This window comes from Lacerta agilis, chromosome 8 (genome assembly GCF_009819535.1).
Source record: "Lacerta agilis isolate rLacAgi1 chromosome 8, rLacAgi1.pri, whole genome shotgun sequence".
Lineage (NCBI taxonomy): Eukaryota > Metazoa > Chordata > Lepidosauria > Squamata > Lacertidae > Lacerta > Lacerta agilis.
Window position 1 is genome coordinate 930816 of NC_046319.1, and position 18280 is coordinate 949095.

General features: G+C 41.5%; 1 protein-coding gene across 1 annotated transcript in view; it reads right to left on the minus strand.

Annotated features, from left to right (window-relative positions):
• Positions 1-18280, minus strand: part of KAT6A (lysine acetyltransferase 6A) — a 68260-nt gene that overhangs the window by 18870 nt on the left and 31110 nt on the right. Inside the window, exons 3-11 of the mRNA XM_033158988.1 lie at positions 18025-18140; positions 16400-16481; positions 15635-15770; positions 14260-14576; positions 13364-13482; positions 7299-7414; positions 5209-5350; positions 4256-4417; positions 2479-2572 (exon numbers count right to left, since the gene is read on the minus strand). Of these exons, the coding sequence (XP_033014879.1) occupies positions 2479-2572; positions 4256-4417; positions 5209-5350; positions 7299-7414; positions 13364-13482; positions 14260-14576; positions 15635-15770; positions 16400-16481; positions 18025-18140 (1284 nt within the window). The remainder of the gene's footprint in view (positions 1-2478; positions 2573-4255; positions 4418-5208; positions 5351-7298; positions 7415-13363; positions 13483-14259; positions 14577-15634; positions 15771-16399; positions 16482-18024; positions 18141-18280) is intronic.

Below are 18280 nucleotides of genomic sequence, written 5' to 3' on the forward strand. Positions count from 1 at the left end.
CTGTAACTCTAAACACATTATGTTACTGGAAATTAAGAGCATTTTTAGAGAACTAGAAATGTAGATTCTGTATAAAGGTAAAGGTAAAGGTAAAGGACCCTGCTTGGCAGGGGGTTGGAATGGATGGCCCTTGTGGTCTCTTCCAACTCTATGATTCTATGACCCCTGACAGTTAAATCCAGTCACGAACGACTCTGGGGTTGCGGCGCTCATCTCGCTTTACAGGCTGAGGGAGCCGGCATACAGCTTCCAGGTCATGTGGCCAGCATGACTAAACCACTTCTGGCAAACCAGAGCAGCGCATGGAAACGCCGTTTACCTTCCCGCCAGAGCGGTACCTATTTATCTACTTGCACTTTGACGTGCTTTGAACTGGTAGGTTGGCAAGAGCTGGGACGAATTCTGTATAGGTGTGCTCAAAACAACAACTCATACCTCTGTGGACAGAGAATCCAAACATATTTTGATCCCATTTTCTGGCAAACTCCCTCTAGGTCAACACAATATTGTTTTGGAACTGGAAATCCAGGCACTTTTTTATCTCAAATGCTTATTTTATCCAGAGTATTTTGATAAAATTCCATTTTCCTGGCCCTCTTACTATTTTTTAGTACTTCCCACAGTACTTCTCTCTTTCCCTCCTGCTGTTTGAACACAGGGCTGGCTGTATCGATTCACTCAACCTTGCTAGATCCAGAATACAACTATTAACAACCGACTCACTTTTTATCAGACATGTTATTTTTACCTTTGCTACCTCTACATATGCCTTCATCTCCTTCTCTTCCCTTGCTTTCCAGAGAATTATCCTAAAGCCACTGAGGTGAGCGACTTTATAGCAGATCTCATGTGGACCCTAGTCCACAAAAGCATATGCCAGGCTACATGGACAAACTTTAGCATTAAAAGAATGCTAATGAAAGGGTTTTGCTGCTGGAAGTCATTTAGCAGGGATGGGGAACCTGTGGCTCTGCAGATGGCCTCTGACTCCCATCAGCCCCAGTCAGCATGACCAATGGTCAGAGCCAGAGGTCCCCTCATCTGGTTCTACAGTACATGTGTTTTTTCCCGACGATGAGTGAGTGAGCATCAGCATTCCTTCAAGAGTGAATAATGTGGGCCTCACTCCTCACCAAATGGGAAGATGCCCACTGGAAGTGATGGTCAGTGATAAAAATAAGAAGTATCTTCCTCATTTAAAAGATAGGAGGACTTGGCGAAAGGTAGTTAGCTTAGCTTTGGAACTGGCCCTTTGCTTTCCCTCCAGAAAGCAACATGGCTGTATTCCCTTTGTGTTTGATGCCACTGCCACTGAGCCCTCCATAAAAGGCACCTTGCTTCTTTGTTTTCCTTTATGTGATGATATTTTTTCTTGACTATTTAGTGCAAAACTAATTTGAACAAAAAAATGAAAATTCTATATTTAATGCCTACATTTCCACAAGTTATAGAACTCAAATTAGCCATGTATACTGAGATACGTTCATTTTTCAGACAAACATTTATAATGGGAAATTAAACAGCAGCAGCAGCAGCTGCTGCATAGATATGCCATAACCATCAGTAGGGCCAGCTAAAAATGTTTTGCTGTCTGCAGTGAAAGGCAAGATGCTGCCCACCTCCACTGAACACACAGAAGCCAGCATGACTGGCAGCTCAAAATTATTTCCACACCTAGCAACAGCACAGCAACCTCTACCACATCAGAAAGCTTTGGGGTGCGAGGCAGGCTTTGAGGCACACATAGCTCCCTCCTCTAATAGGGGCAAGTGGTCAGGGGGCTCAGAAGAAATGGGTGCCCTCACCAAACCCAGCATCTGCTGCTTGAGGCAGCTGCCTTGTTCTGCCTAACAGTAGGGCTGGCCTTAATGGTCCACTTTACTCTCTTCTGAAAGAAGAAACCCATCTACTGATGTAATGGATTTGCAAACTGGTCACTTTCCCTAATCAGGTTGTATTTCAGCCAAAATGTAAATAAATTTATGCTACTGTTTGTCAATAAATTCACAAAAATATATGGCCAAAAAATAAGAAGTGGGTCTTCAAATGCTACAGGTGAGTCCCAGGAGTGAAAAGGGTAAAGACTACTGGTAAATGATTTGATGTGTTTGTTAGCCACTTTGCTTGGTATAGTGGAAAAGACAGGATATAAATAGCCTTTTAAACATACAAATAAAATTTCTGCCTCTCCACATGGCTAGGAAAGCAGGAAGAAGAACAAATTCTGGAGTGCCATCTTAGATGTCCTTGTGGGCTGAAGTGTGATGGGGGAGGAGGGGGCCTTGTGTGCAAGCATCTGGGGTGCAAGAAAGCAGTTGGGGAAAGGATGCTGGCTGGAATCCCAAAAAGTAGGCAATTCAGATAATTAATGCTCTTGAAATAAAGTGCAACTTAAGAAACACTGCTGGAGAATTGCATGGTTTCATAAACTTTAATATGAAGCTGAAGAGAAAGGCAGAAAAATGAGGATATGCTTACTGAAATCAATGAGGAACCTGCCATAGCCCTTGCGCTGGTATTGGGGAAGAATCATTATGCAGGAAACATTGTATTTCTGCTGGCAGTGCTTCTCCTAGTAAGAGACACAAACAAACATACACAGAATATTAGCAATATGGAATAGAACTTCTTCTCAATGAGGAATTAATTGGGGTAAATCACAATCACCCCAAAAGCAAGTCTCCAAGGAAATAATACATTATCAAGCCACTGAACCTCTGTGATCACAGCCAGGAAGGAAAAGGTAGAAAAAACTGTCACTGAGCACACAAAGCTGCTTTCTGTAAACCTGCCATCATTCATGTACCTAGTGCAGTAATGTCTACTACTCCAAGTGACAGTGGTTCTCCGGGGTCTCAGTCAAATAAGCCCCCCCAGTCCTACCTGGGATCCTTTTTAGTTAAAGATGCCCAAGAATGAACCTGCACCACCACCAGAAGTATGGCCCCTCCCCTGCAATACATTATTTCTCCCCCTACTTCCCCACAAAGGGCTTTTCAAATCCCCAGAGATTTCCAAAGCAATAAAGAACCTTTGTGGGGTGGGGGGTGGGGGTAAGACAAAATACAAATCCATCTGCAGGTGAGCTTGTGGGAGATAGGATGGCCCTAGATTATGCCCACATTATTTCCTTTTCTGAAAGTGTTGAAGTAAAAAACAACTTCTATTTTTTTTGGGGGGGGGTTAAGACGGGCCTTTCAAAGTAACTCTCTGTCCCTGTGTGAGGAATACTAAAGCCACATTCAGCCTCCATGGTCTCTTTCCCAAAATGCAAACAAAAGCTCTGAAATGAGATCAGCATCTGATTTGAGAAGCAAGCTCAATGGAGGTAACAATTAATGTTTACTTCACCAACTAAGTCTCCTCTTCACCACCCAAGGGACTAGGAAGTCATTTAAAACCCTCTCCCTTCAGAGCTGCCAGGCTGGAATTCATGCTCCTTAGAGAATACACTCTGTTCAACAGCATAAAAAAGAAAGCTGCTTTGATTAACTGCTTCAATTCCCTGGAACTTTAAAGGCTGTTTGGAACCCATAAAATTATACCCATCACTTTAGAAGTGTGACTGGACACTAGTTTGGTTAGATCCAATACACTAAGGAGGGAGAAAATTTAGATCTGCTGAAAAATGACTCACTTTCAGTTTACGCACAATTCAAATCCAATTATATTTTCTTGGATACAAGTCATACCAGTGTGAACAGACTTTTCCAGAGGTATAGCCATAGAATGATGGCCTTAAAATAGCAAGTCTTATCACATACAAGACTTGACAGGAAGAACAAAAGAATGTTAATAGTCTTTTTGCACACACCAGGTATTTGGCCATAGTCAGGGTTGTGTGTATGAAGCAAATCCACACAAGCACAAAAAAGTGTGGAATGCAATACTGGGTGCAGAATTCAGTTTACTGAGAGTTTCAGTCTCAAAAACACATTCCCAGCCTTTTTTCTTTTAAGTGCAAGCATAGGCATGGAAAAGTGTATGGCCAAAGCACCTGCACATGTCAGCAGGAAAAGTTCCAGTAGTTAAGCAAGGGCCTGAAATGCCTTGTGCCTCTCCTCATGATTAGCAAAAACAGAGCAACCAATTAGTAAAAGCTTAAGAATCCAGCTTTTCACCACCCAATATTTGGATTAACTTGGTGCAATTTTTTTAAAAGTACATTATAGATATGCTCCTGGTTTATAGTTCCCTTAGGTACTCTCAGTACACCAACAGAACACCAGCAAATGGAAATCTCCCCACCACTCACCTTGGAGAAATAGCCAACCAGGTGGCAACCCTTCATGTCATTTTGCGTCAGCACATAGAAAAGAAATGGCTCCACATCATAATAGAGCGTCTTGTGATCCAGGAAAAGTTTTGCTAATAGACACAGGTTCTGGCAGTAAATGGTACTGACGTTGCCATCCACCTTAGAGAAATGGAGAACAAGTCAAGACACTATCCCTCATGAACTGCTAGCAGGCCACAACACAAAGTGATCTGCTTAAATCAAGTAGGATTATACCAAACAGACACAAACCATCTAAGGACTTGTAGCTTCAAGAACTAAAGTACGCAGCCTGAGGTAAGTAGTAAGTAAGGAGAAGCCCAAAGTGGCCAGCGCTCCTCACACTACCAACCTTTTCCAAAGAGGGGTGCACATCATTAAAAATGCCAATATACTTCTATCTTGGAGCCAATCATTACCGAATGAACTGAAACACTCATTAAATATTACAAAAGTGTGACAGTTATGGGGTTTTTTAAACAAAAATATAGCACACACATATAAATATATAATAAACATGCTAACCCCATTCCCTACCAACCAATTCTTCACTCCCAACTGTTGTTCTGCCCAAAATGGGCTGCCCTCAGCCTCCCAAAGAGGGGATTCTAGCCATGATTAGAGCAGCCCATTACAAGGGAACTACAGTGGTACCTTGGGTTACAGGCGCTTCAGGTTACAGACTCCACTAACCCAGAAATAGTACCTCGGGTTAAGAACTTTGCTTCAGGATGAGAAAAGAAATCGCGCGGCGGCGGCAGCAGGAGGCCCCATTAGCTAAAGTGGTACCTCAGGTTAAGAACAGTTTCAGGTTAAGAACGGACCTCCAGAATGAATTAAGTTCTTAACCTGAGACAACAGATCTTCTCTGGGAAGCTCACAGCAGATTCAGGCAGGCACATAAACAGCAGCTAATAATGTTTGACACTTACCTCAAAGACTGAAACATTGCTCTTCCTGTAAATTTCATTGGCTGGGGGATGAAACCAGCCACACTTCTTCATGTGTTGCTGAAGGATAGTTCTGCTTTTCATATACTTAAGACAGAATTCACAAATGTACAGCTTAGGCAGCCTGCAAGATTAAAGGCATGGATGCATTGAGCAGTTTTGCAAGGGTACAACATGAGGCAATCAGTACTGTTATCTCTACTGTGGCAATTCCCACAAAGGTCCATTGCCTTAAAGCTGGGTATACAGGAAGCAATATAGAAACAAAAAAAGCATAAGAGCAGGCTAAAATGTGTATTTGGTTGGATTCAGTTACTGAGACTGAGCGTCTTAACAAAGAATATTTAAGAGCACAATTCTCAAAAAGCCAGAAGCATATCTGTTAGGCTTAATAACCAACGATATCCCCCAAAATAAAAAGAATATATTCCTCCATGCGACAGCAGCGGCTAGATTACTAGTGGCAAAAAATTGGAAAACAGGAAAAATACCAGAATTATCAGAATGGAGAATTAAGATGTGTGAATTTATGGAGATGGCAAAATTAATGGCATCAATTAGGGGCTGCCCCAAGCAAAAAATTAAAAGATAGTGGGAGTGTGTAGAGATATATATGAAAAAATATGGAAATGGAAATTAAGTTTAACATAAACGTAAAAGGAAAGACTCGCAAGGATACAAGATGATTTAATAAAGGATATGACAATTAAGTATAAATAACTGCTAACACAACAAGAAACAATAATACAAATGCCAATAAGATCTCACATGGGTGAGGGGAAGTGGGGGGGGGGAGGGAAGTAGAGGGTGGTATTTGGAAAATTATTGAGAATGTGATATAAAAGTAAAATGATTGTGTTTGTAATTTGAATTATTTTGAATGATTGTGGTTGTAAGTTTTTTTCTAGTTTTTTCTTCTTTTTTTGCCACAAAAACTTAAAAAAATTTTTTTTAATTAAAAGCAACTACAACAAAGACCTCTATGGATTACTTCTAGCCTATAGTTTACCAAGGATGTCTATCACTGGATATGAAGTGACCCCGTAGACCCCTTTCCAGTACTGCCCCTCCCCCCTTATTTTATGCAACTGGCAACTGGAACATTCATAGGAAGCTGCCTATTGTCGAGTCCATCTAGCTCGGTATTGACACCACAGGCCGGCTGGCAGCACTCCCCTGGGTTTCAGACAGGGGGCCTTCCTACCTCTACCTGGAGATGCTGGTGATGAAACCTGGAACTTCCTGTATGCAAAGCAGATGCTGTACCACTGAGCTATGGCCCTCCCCATCATACAAATTTCAATAAAACAGAAATTCTGCTCTTCTTTGCTGCACTGTACAGAAAATAAAGCAACACTTACATCTACAAAACGTTTAATAAAACAAAGTCTTTCAGCATGTAAATCCCAAAGATAGGAGGAAGCTCAGCTCTGAATACTTCTTTCAGTTATCACTAAATATTGTCTGGTTTTCCTTGGTTATAAGTACAGCAGATCTGTACCTATACTATATGTGAAGATGATCAGATAAACAAGAGGAACCTAACATAATTTGACATACTGACATTACTGTGCTTGTGTTTGTTTAAAAGCAAGTTGCCAACTCTCACAGTTGCAAATGCAATGCCTTTACTTCAAGAAGAAAATCAGTGGCAGAAGGATCTGGGAGGGGCCGGGCAAAGTTTCAAAATCCTGTGTCTCCAATCCTTGCTACTATTTTTGCACACTAGCCACTACACTCAAATTTCCATGTTCTTTGCTCTCTTCCCACCCTCCCCCAATGTCACAGTGCTTGCTAAAATATATTCAAAATTCTTTGATAGCTTCAACCTTAAAAAAAAAACTTATGCTAAACAAGCAAATACCTATATATATAATATATATACATTGCATAATTTAACTTGGTTACACATTTGGTCTGTTCGGACACCCAGTCCTAATTTTAAGGAAGAGCATGTCTTTACAGTATGAGCTTGTCAGGCTTAACACATAGATACGCTTCATTTCCTACACTTGCTAAACATTCAGCTGCATAATGTAAGCTGTATAATGGAGAGGAGCCCTGTTTTGTACCTGGAATACTCTTGTGGGTATGGAGAGGAATACCAGGTGTGGATTTCATATTTCCCAAACTCGATGACTGATGGACAGCGGACTTGTGGATCAGGGGCTCCTGTTACTCCTACTTTCTGTAAAAGAAACAAATATCTCTCCAAGTTAACAACAACAAAAGTGCTACTTAACAGATCCAGCTACCCAGCAAAGAAGGAAAAGCTTTGGGATAGCACAGTTTTCTTCCTCTGAACTAATTCACAAAGCAAGAAAAATATAAAGCCAGGTGTGCTAGTAAAAATGCTAGTCCAATCCGTCTTCGCATTAAGAGTAATATAAAGGAATCAATAGCCACTTAATAAATCCAAGGAAATAACTAACTCCTGAAAAAGCAAAAGGGAGGGAGGGAGGGGCAGGCAGGCAGGCAGGCAGGAGTGTATCCCAAGTGCACTTGTAATAGACAGCACAGAACCTGGTTAGGAACTGCAACAAAAGGCGATGGGTCACCCACGAACCTACAAACAGGGTTTTGTTTTGTGTAAGTTTTCAAAACTCAAGATACAACACCTCTCTCTGAAGAATATTTACATCAAACCAGAAAAATGTCACCAAAAGAAATATATAGAAATACCCAGATTATGGGGTGCTATCCAGTGGAAGATACAATGAAATCAAGTATTTCATGTCCACTTATTTCAATGGGTCTATTTTGTGCATGGGTATCACCCATGTTCTTCAGATGCAAAGAAAGAAAATTCATTAAAAAATATATTTGGCAAAGGTGTTTTGCAAGAAGAATCATTGCCATCAACCCTTAAGGAAATTATCTTCCTTTGAGGCAATCTGCATACCTCTGGCCTCCATTGTTATTTTTCATGCATGTATAAAGTAAAATACAGCTTTCCCTTTCTACTCCCCCCCTCCCCAGACACATTTTCTTCCTTATATACACTATGAAAAATTGAGGATGCTTTGCAAATTACATCTACATGTGAAGGCAGAGGAGTGAATGGAAGAGAGAAAATGCTGGTTAGACTTCCAACACTCTTTTCTCTCAGTTTACATTGTGTATTAAGAAAAATAAACTATACATTAAAAAGACTTGCTTAGTGGTGATATTACTATTATCTTGCATCTACTATTGTCTTGCATCCTAATACACCTATAAGTTCTGTAGCATGTGTTCATATTGAGCTCCTAGTGCTGTGTTTAGTGACAGAAGTATTTCAAATCCCAGGGCATTTGGAAACATCAAGTTCTATACAAGTGCTAAAAAGCATTTTCTATACAAAAGAATTTTATCTGCTATGGAAGGTCCATCTCTTACCTTCCCCCCCTTTGCACACACCATTTCTTCAGGACTACGAAGTCAGTACAGATAGGCCATCAGTAAGGGCCAATTAGGTCAGCTTATCCAACACAGAAACGCTTGCTTAAAGCAATTTCTTTTCCCCCTTTGTTTTTCTATAAACTATGGTGCACTTTTCAATGCTCAGATACAGGAAGTGGCAGCTGAGTCTCCTCCTTTCTCTCACACACAGCTCAGTTCAAGTACAATCCCACACTATACTTAGGTGGTTCAACAAGCCGCACACACCTGCCTCTACCCCTCACCGTAATCCAATTCTTCAATTGGCAAACTATGGACTGTGCTTGCACTACCAAGCAGGACTCTAACTCAGTCTGCATGCCTGGTTTGGAGGGCAACCAGAGCTAAAGTCTGCCTCTGTTTGGCTGGAATTACAAGGTGGCCCCATGCAGTGCAGCACTGTGGGATAGGAGGGGGGGCAGTTTTGCTCGTAACACTCCAAAAATGAGGTTTGGTGATGCGAGCACCAGTCCTATGATTTAATTATAACATGGGGTGCCATCAGTTCATAAATATTTACCGGTATACCTGTGGCCACAAAAAAACTATGATTTATTCGACTGAGAAAAACCATTGTGCCCATGTGTTTCCACCTCGTTCAGACTCTATTTTCAGACTATGTTTGTAGTCTAAAATTTAACCAGTTTCCCAGTTTGGAAGTAACAGTAAACAACAGTTTTAACAAACCCTGAAAGTATTTCAGCGTAGTGCATGAGAAAAAAAGAGCAGGCAGACATAACACTCATTCTCAGTCTTATAAACTATAGCATATTTGATAGAAATTCTTTCATCTGTCAGAGAGCCTTGGGGGTAGAATACAGCAGATAACTTATCCAAATAAATGGTCTCAGTGACCAAAAATGCACCCTTAACACAGACCGCAATGACAGAGAACCTATCCCTATAACTGTGTAGAAAAGACTTCTAATTTAATTTCAGAATATAAAAGTGCTAAACAGGAACTGGTGATCAGCTTATGTCTTGAAATAATATTCATACTGGTTTACTCTTTACCCAAACTGTGCTAAAAGCGCTTTGAATTCTCTATCATGAGAGATACTGATGGCATTTTAAAGGACCGCGGTCTCCATCTTGGTCCCTTCCAGATGCTTAGAACTCAAACTCTCTTTATGGTAGTTGTAGTCCAAACATGTGGTGGAGATGAAGATGGGAAGGGCTGGATTAGGATAAGAGCTGTATCATTGCCCTCCACATTTAGGGCCAGTTATGTCTGACTACCAGGAGAATGCTCCTCCCATGAATACTAGAGACCCTTGACTGGCCAGTGCTAGAAACAGGATGCTGCACTATTATGGACCTTTGGTACGATTCAGCAAGGAAATCCTTCTGTTTTTAAACAAAAGTTAAGGCAGAACCATTTTTTCTCCAAAAGTTTGTAGACATTTCTTGTTTTGCCATTTTTCTTCCACCTTTACATTTGAATAATCTCAAAGTAGCAATAAGGTAACAGCTATATTCACCAAATCTCTTTGTCCTTCCTTCATATCTTGCCATGCCAGAAAACAACCTGATGTACCTTTCCACAGCAATACACAAATAAAATCTCTCAGTTACTTAATAGTGTGCACAATAGCAAGTTCAACTGCTCTAAACACCACCTCTTTGCCACTGATTGAGTCCCAGGGCTCTTTCTTCCCCTTTTCTTTTTTAAGGAAAAAAACCTGAGGGATTGGATGGGTTTTCCTAAGGGAAAGGCTGCAACAGCCAATTTACTTTCCATAAGATACAAAATAACCTCAGTCAAAAGAGAAAAAAGCACACAATAGCCAAATCAAAATCATGTTTGATACTAGAAACTTTCTTGCATTTGGCTCCTCAAATATAATGGGTAGCAAGCACAAGTTCAATCACCCAAACTGAAACTCAAGAATTCTACCACCTGATAGAAGCCAATTTAAGAACACATTCCACAGAACAATGAGACACACACAATACAGTATCTATGAAAATGCACAATTCAAAAAATGTAGTTTAGAATCGCTAATCCCAGACAGGACAGCGTTGAAATTAATCAGCTCACAGTCTGTTGCCAACAGAACCACACTAGTTTACACGGAGATGCTTCAAGGATGCTCTCAGACTGCACCTGTGGCACTGCCTTGCATGTTTGTGCCTTCCGGGTGGCCAGTGAATTCTCCTCCAAATAGATGCCTGAGATAAAGGTGGAGTCCCAGTTCCAGTACAACTGCTTGCACATCATAACAGCTCAAAGTCCCATCAAAGCAGACGTCCAATTCCCACAACGGTGGCACCCGGCCACAGACCACTCCCTCCCGCAGACGGTCTCTCTCCAACAACTCAGCCAGCCATTCTTGCACCTCTGCTCAGCATATTCCCATTTGCTCAGGTGTGGCACTCTGCTCTACCTGGATACGCACTGCGTCAACAGCTCAGCTGAGTTTAACCCAATCCCTGCCAAACTCACACTCACAAGTCTTTGCAAAGTTATATACAATATCAGCAAGAAAAGATAACAGTAATATTTATCAGAAGTTGAAAAGAGATGTAGGGCTGCTTAGTAACTCCTGAGCTCTGGAGCTCTAGAACTCTGGATTTTACATCATGCTATATTTGTAAAGCAATTACTTTCAGATATCAGAAGTCACTCTACATTGATCAAAAATTAACTAGTTTGTGCTGTCTGAAAGGCATCCCGGGCTGAAGCTGGCTGACCAAAAAACCCTGTTACAAAAATAATATATTTGCACCAGCCATTTTAATTTGTGCACAGAGTGCACCTATATAAACACAACTAAATATAAAATAGTCAATTTCAGAGGACATTCATTGTGGCCCTTACTTTAATGGCAGCAGCTAAAATATTTGTGGTCTTTGCTGTCACCAGCTTATCTTGTTCTATGAGAGAAGACTCATGTAATAATCAACTAAACCTCCTGGATGAGATAATGATGAGCAGTGTAAGAAACTCAGATATATAAGCCAGGTGCCAAGTGGCACCTTAAACCTTGGTTATGGCCACCACAACGGAATGTCTATTCACCAGGGGGTTGGACTAGATGACCCTAAGGATCCCTTCCAACAATTCTACGCTTCTATGATCTCAACTACATTGCCTGACTGTCCCAATGTGTAAAAAGGAGAAATGCAGCGGAAATGGAAAATATGTAAACTATGTACTAAGGCAGAGGTTTTCAAACTGTGGTTTGTGAGTTCCATTTGAGTGGCCTGTGGAAAAGCTGTAGCACAGTCAAATAGATCTGTATTCAGCCCTGCACTTACTTTCCTTGATGTGACGATGGAGGACTAAGATGCCCAGCAAGGGGTCCATGATTTGCGTAGCCACGCAGAAGCACAAGACTCACAACTTTTACTGCACATGAGTCATCTGGCTCGATTGAGATGTCAGTCGCCAACCTGGAGCCCAGAAATCTCCATGTAGTTGCAACTGGACCCTTGTCAATAGCAAACATGCATGGTGCCCAGTGAATTTCAAACACTGATGATGAGGTGATTACCTCTTTAAGCAAATATTTGTAAAAAGAGCAAACTAGCAACACACGAGCCTTTGTTTCTGTATTCCCATCACCACATGGATATATATGACCTTGGAATGTTCCTGTTACAGAAATACCAACAAGCTTTCTTTTTGATTCCTTCATCTGCTTACTCCAAAGGTTCTGCTGGCTTGTGTATTTGTGTATTTTGTATTTGTATTTTGACCCTTCCAGGTGGAGGGTCATCAACACCTCCCCAGAAACAGAACCTATAAGTCTCCCTTCTCCTGCAGTTTTGAATCAGGACATATCCTATCTGCACCAATACAGCCATGCAGGAGCTGAAGGGCCACGCTTAGACAGATGCACACAAACATGGAATATTGAACAATCTACCATGCCTCTGCATTAAGTCAGTGTCCTTTATACAGAACACTGAAAAACAAGCAAACTCCCCTCACAAATGCCAGGCAAGACCTTGCAGAATTCAATGTGCACAAAAACGGAGAGGAAGAAATGTCCAGTAGAAATGGAAACGGAGAGGTACAGACTTACTCTGATTCAGTTTTGAAGCAAGCAAAGCTATTGTATAGCTTTGGCATGCATGTCTCACAATCTCGGACAATCCTCAATCCCCCCTCATCAGCCCCATGTTTTTGGGCTATAATATTTTAAGTTTGCCCTCAGAGCTGCCTTCTTCTCTCTCATCAGCATCACACCTCATCACTTCTTATCAACTGGCTGGTTCCCAGAAAATCCTCAATAAACTACCTGCCTCAATTCTTCTCAGTACTATGCATCTTATGACTAATATACCCCTGTAAAAAGGTAAAAGACCCCTGACAGTTAAGTCCAGTCATGAACGACTCCGGGGTTGCGGCGCTCATCTTGCTTTACTGACCGAGGGAGCCGGCGTTTGTCCACAGACAGTTTTTCTGGGTCATGTGGCTAGCATGACTAAGCCACTTCTGGTGAAACCAAACAGCGCACAGAAACGCCATTTACTTTCCCACCGGAGCAGTACCTATTTATCTACTTGCACTTTGACGTGCTTTTGAACTGCTAGGTTGGCAGGAGCTGGGACAGAGCAAAAGGAGCTCACCCCATCGTGGGGATTCGAACCTTTGACCTTCCGATCGGCAAGCCCTAGGCTCAGTGGTTTAGACCACAGCGCCACCCGCACCCCTGTAGGGGTCTACTAACTAACCATACCTTTGCATGCAAGCTTCATTCAATTTTACCTGCAGTGCTTGCTCCTGAATATCTCTGAACAACTCCATATCTTTCTCAGTCATGACATCTGGACCTCCAAGAAGCCATTCTTCATTTTCCTGTTTTCCATCCCAGCCATCCTGATTGTCTGAAAATGAACACACAACAACAAATGGAATTTCCTGAAATTAAGCAGCTGAATATGTAAGGGGTCACAGCATAAATAACTATCTAAAAAGGGGTTATTACTGCACTAAGAAGTTTTGAAGTTCACGGCAGGCTACCCCTTTAGACTAAACTGTGCCATACCAACATAGACCCTTCCACTCCACCACCTGGCAGCTTCAATTCTTCCAGTGATATAATCATTCCACTCTCACCCATCAATACTTCTTGGCTTTGGGAGAAGGGATAGTCCCCTGGACTGCGGAAATGCGCTCTCAGTCTAAACCAACCTCACATGGCTGTTGTGCAAAGAAAATGGGGAGGAGAACTATATATGCCACCTTGAGCTCCTTGGAGGAAAGGTGCCATGGAAGTGCAATAAAAGAAATAAATATTCTTACAATCTTAACAAACACAAAATGATACACAACCTCCACTGCTTGGACTGTTGTCCACAAATGAAAAGATATATTATGATGATTTTACAATATACACTTTGCCAAGGTTTTGTGATGTATTTGAAGATGACCCTTTAATTGTATGTAGTTGTTTTATCTTTGTTTATATATAAATTCATTCTTTGTAATATATATTCATTCTACTGCTTCCACCCAAGTACCTTCAGCAGAATGTATTGTTCCCCAACAGCACTTATGATAATGTAAAAAACAAAGTGTTGAAGTTTCTTCAGAATCTGTTCTCAAATTGAAAATTAGAAGTCCAGAAAATAAGAAGAGTAATACCCTCTACAATTAGCTACCTGTAGGCCAGTCTGAAGTGCTTGATTTCCTATTGTCTTTTCTCCTGATCCTATACTGCTGAGAGTAATCCACCACTTCTCCTCGAGCTTTACGCCCATCAGGGGATGGGGTGAAGAATTTGGTAAGGCCATCAATGAGCCCTTTGGTTTTCTTGTTGAATTTCAAGGTGGTGCTGGCATCTCTGCAGAATTCCAGGCCGTCAATTTGCTCCAAATAGCCCCCTTCTGACGAACAAGTGGACTGGCTGGATAGGGGAGTCTTGCGCTTACGACCTCGACCAGGTCCCGTCTGAACTTTGCTGAAGGGGGCTTTTGATCTAAACAAACAGTAAAGTGGGTAATAGAGACTTACAGAAAGAGAAGCTATGCAGGGCATTAGCCAGCTGATAATTTCAAATTCTTCCTTGGGCAGTAAAGATACCTGCAGTGCAATTTAATGGAAGTTTACTCAGAAGCAAATCCAACTCTGTTCAATGAAGCTTACTGTATGGTTAAGTGTACACAGAATTGGAGCCTTCCCAAATTTCTCAGGAATCTGGTATTTTGAATAAAAATTAAGTGTATAGGAGTTACTTATTTAATCCCCCCCCCACACACACACAAAACTGCCACAAGAACTCAGTGTTTAAGAGCAGTGTATAATGATCCTAATTGCAAGGCTTGTTTGACCCTTCAGATAGTTTTCCTCCCGCACCTTTCTGACATGAAACTCTAGAGCAAAATTGGCAGCCATCTAAATATTCAAAGCAGCAGTGACATGGATCGTGTCCTGTATTAGGTAGAGCAACAATCCAAGCACCCTCCAGATTTCATGGGTGTAGAAAAATCTTGAAAAAGAAGTGGGACAGAGTACTCCACTAATGGCAGCAGAACATTCTGCCAGTCTAACTTGAGAGGCTAGAAGGGTTTGCAGTAGCCTCAAGCTAACAGAGCAAAGTGGATGCTCAAACTTATTTTATTGAAGGAGGGAAGCTCATCGCTTACTTTAGATTTGGTGGGAATGCAAGCTAAGAATAGCCACTGTTGTTATCTAGCATAGAGATCTACCTCCCAAGTAGAAGTTTGGGTTGCTTGAAATCAGCACAGGAAGTTTTTTTTTTTCCTGAGGACTAACCACCTACACTGAAAGGTGTAAACAGGCTTCTTCTACAAATAAAAAGAATGTGAAAACCAAAACAAATGCTAAGTTTTAGGAACCTGGGAAATTAACGAATCCAACAAAGTAAAAGATATGCATTGTGGCATATTCAGAAACAAAAAGCACATACCAAAATATTTAACCCAATGAAGAAGATGGAATATCTCTAACAACAGAACTGCACAGGTACCCTTATTCACACTGTACCCACTGCCACCAAGTTTTGGAAAAACTTACGTTGCATTTTGGTTCTTTAATCGGTTTTTGGGACGTCCTATTGGGTTGGCATAACGCCGCTTTATCTGTGCTGCCTTCTTGTGTAGAAGTTTTCTTCCTTTTTTACGTGGTCGACATATCTGACATATCCACATGCCTGTAAAGTGAACAGACTCATCATAATATATGTCAACATCTATCAGCATGTTAGTCCCAGAGAACAATACCATATTATTTATATAACCTAAGAATAGCCCTGCTGGGCATGCAAGTGGCCCATCTAGTCCAGACTCCTGTTCTCACAGCGGCCAACCAGATGCTCATGGGAAGCCCATGTGCAGGACAGCAACACAACAGCAATGCTCTCCCTGGGACTGTATGTAGTACTGCTTGAGTGTTCAAACACTTCAAATACATTCTCTGCAATCACAGAATTATAGAGTTCCCTACAACAACTTTTAACATATGGTAGTAGTATTATGACCCTGTACTGCAGATTTTTAAGGTGTGGGGATGAGGAGGAGAAGCTGAGGCTGACAGACTTGAGGTTTCCCTAAGGAAACCTAGTAAGCTCATGGAAAAGGGCAGATTCAAGCCATGGTCTTCTTCGTGTCTCGCAGCTCACACTCTTGGCCACTACAACACTATCTGTAAAGTGATTCAGAACTCTTAATCAAGCCTATGCTACTATTCTGTTCCGCCTGTCAAAGACATCTATAATCTGAAGGCTAAAAAGGTTGTTTGTGTGAGTTTCCCCCCCTGCAGCATCTTTTAACCCTTTCTTACCTTTTGGCATCCTGGTCAGAGGGGGGTCACAACATTCCATGTGAAAGCCACGATCACACGAGTCACAAAATAGCATATTATCCTGCGAAGCACAGAAATTTCAAGTTACTGCAATTCATATGTAAACTCAAGCACTTAGACCAAGAATACTCTTTTCTGTTATCATCAAATATAACCACTATGATTCTAGGCTGGGAGGGGTTATTCCAGCTGCAGACTGGTATCTTCCTGCCTGTACAAGGATGAGGAAGGGAAACTGCAAGAAATATATAATCAGAAGCCGCCATTACGCTGTGGCCCTCACACTGCAGAGGGACCACATGGGCAGGCGGCTTCTTTAAACTACTCTGTTGAGGGGTGAGTGGCTGCCCAAGCCTCAGCAGAGCAGTTTAACGAAGCTCCCACTCTGGCTCACATGTATGGGTATGTAGGCAATGAGGCAATCCTGGTCTCAAACTGTATGGGGCAGGCATGTCCAAAGTCCGTTTTGGGGGCCTAATCCGGTCCACCAGTCGATTTAATCCAGCCCCTGTGGCAGTTTATTTCCTGGGGTAAAATCATGAAAGAAAACTCTTGGTTGGCCCTTTGGTTGGCCCCCACGGCCCTTCACTTCATCAAATCTGGCCCTCTTTGAAAAAAGTTTGGATACCACTGGTATAGGGCTTTGTACACCGAAACCAGCCCCTTGAACACAGCACGGTAGCTAATTGTCAGCTAGTCAGAGTAGCTGTTACTGCTTGCATGTGCTGTTTCAAACTGTTTTCACTGCTTTATTTGTTTCTATTAATAGAATAGTATCATTTCCTGCTCTGGTAATATTTTATTGAAAGGTTGGTTAAATATTTCTAGATAAATATTTGCCTATAACCATTATGCAATCAAAGGAATAAACACTGAATTAATGAGTCAGAAAGAATATTTTGTTTATTCTATTTACAAAAATGTTCTTCCTATTTTCCTTTAAAACATTTGTACCCTACTTTTCTGCTTTAAAATTATCTGAATTAGCAATAAATGAGCATAAATGCAACCAATATAGATTATTTTAAAAAACAATAGCTTGCAGAGAAGATTGCAGTAGAAACAAATGAACTCAAATCTGAAGTAGGAGAAATAACCAAGACCTCTCCACTAAACACTTCTGGAATACGAAGTTTTAACCTGTTAGTAAAATACAAGAACATAGCCTAGGTGCAATGGCCATAAATGTCCTGTCATGCATACTAACCCACCTAACCTCAGAAAGTGGAGAGAGAAAGCAGCAGCACCAGCAGGCTCTTTGGGGAGAAGGCAGATCCCCATAAGATCTCAGGCTGTTTAGGGCTTTGAAGGTTAACATTAGCATCCAGAACTGGGCTCAGAAGCAAATATGGAACCAACACAACCAATATGACAAATGCTCTCTGCAGCACCACCGCAATTTGTAGCAATTAAAACTTCAACATACTATTCCAGCACAGCATGCTGTAGTAGTAGTAGTCCAGCCTGGAAGTTTGCACTGTGCACATGTTTATGGCAAGGTCAAATCTCACCCTTCCTTGTGGTTATTCACCTCCAACTGCAGAATCTCATGCAATTAGTTAGAATATGAACATGATCCAGAAGGTGAATGTCCAGGTACTCACAGCATTCTTGCCCTGATCTCGACAGGAACTGCATGTTTTGCACTCAATGCACTGCCATCGTAAGGCCTTCACACGAACTGTTAACTCTGGGGAGAACTTCAGGCAGGATGGATGACCTATACCAAGAAGGTGAAAACAATTTCAGTTAAACTAAGTAGGAGCAGCCTGTGCTCAGGAAGAGTAGAAGGTACAGGTTCTATTGCAGTTAACATTTGACATCTTAAGAAGACTCCAGTTCTGCCAGAACAGTTCAGTG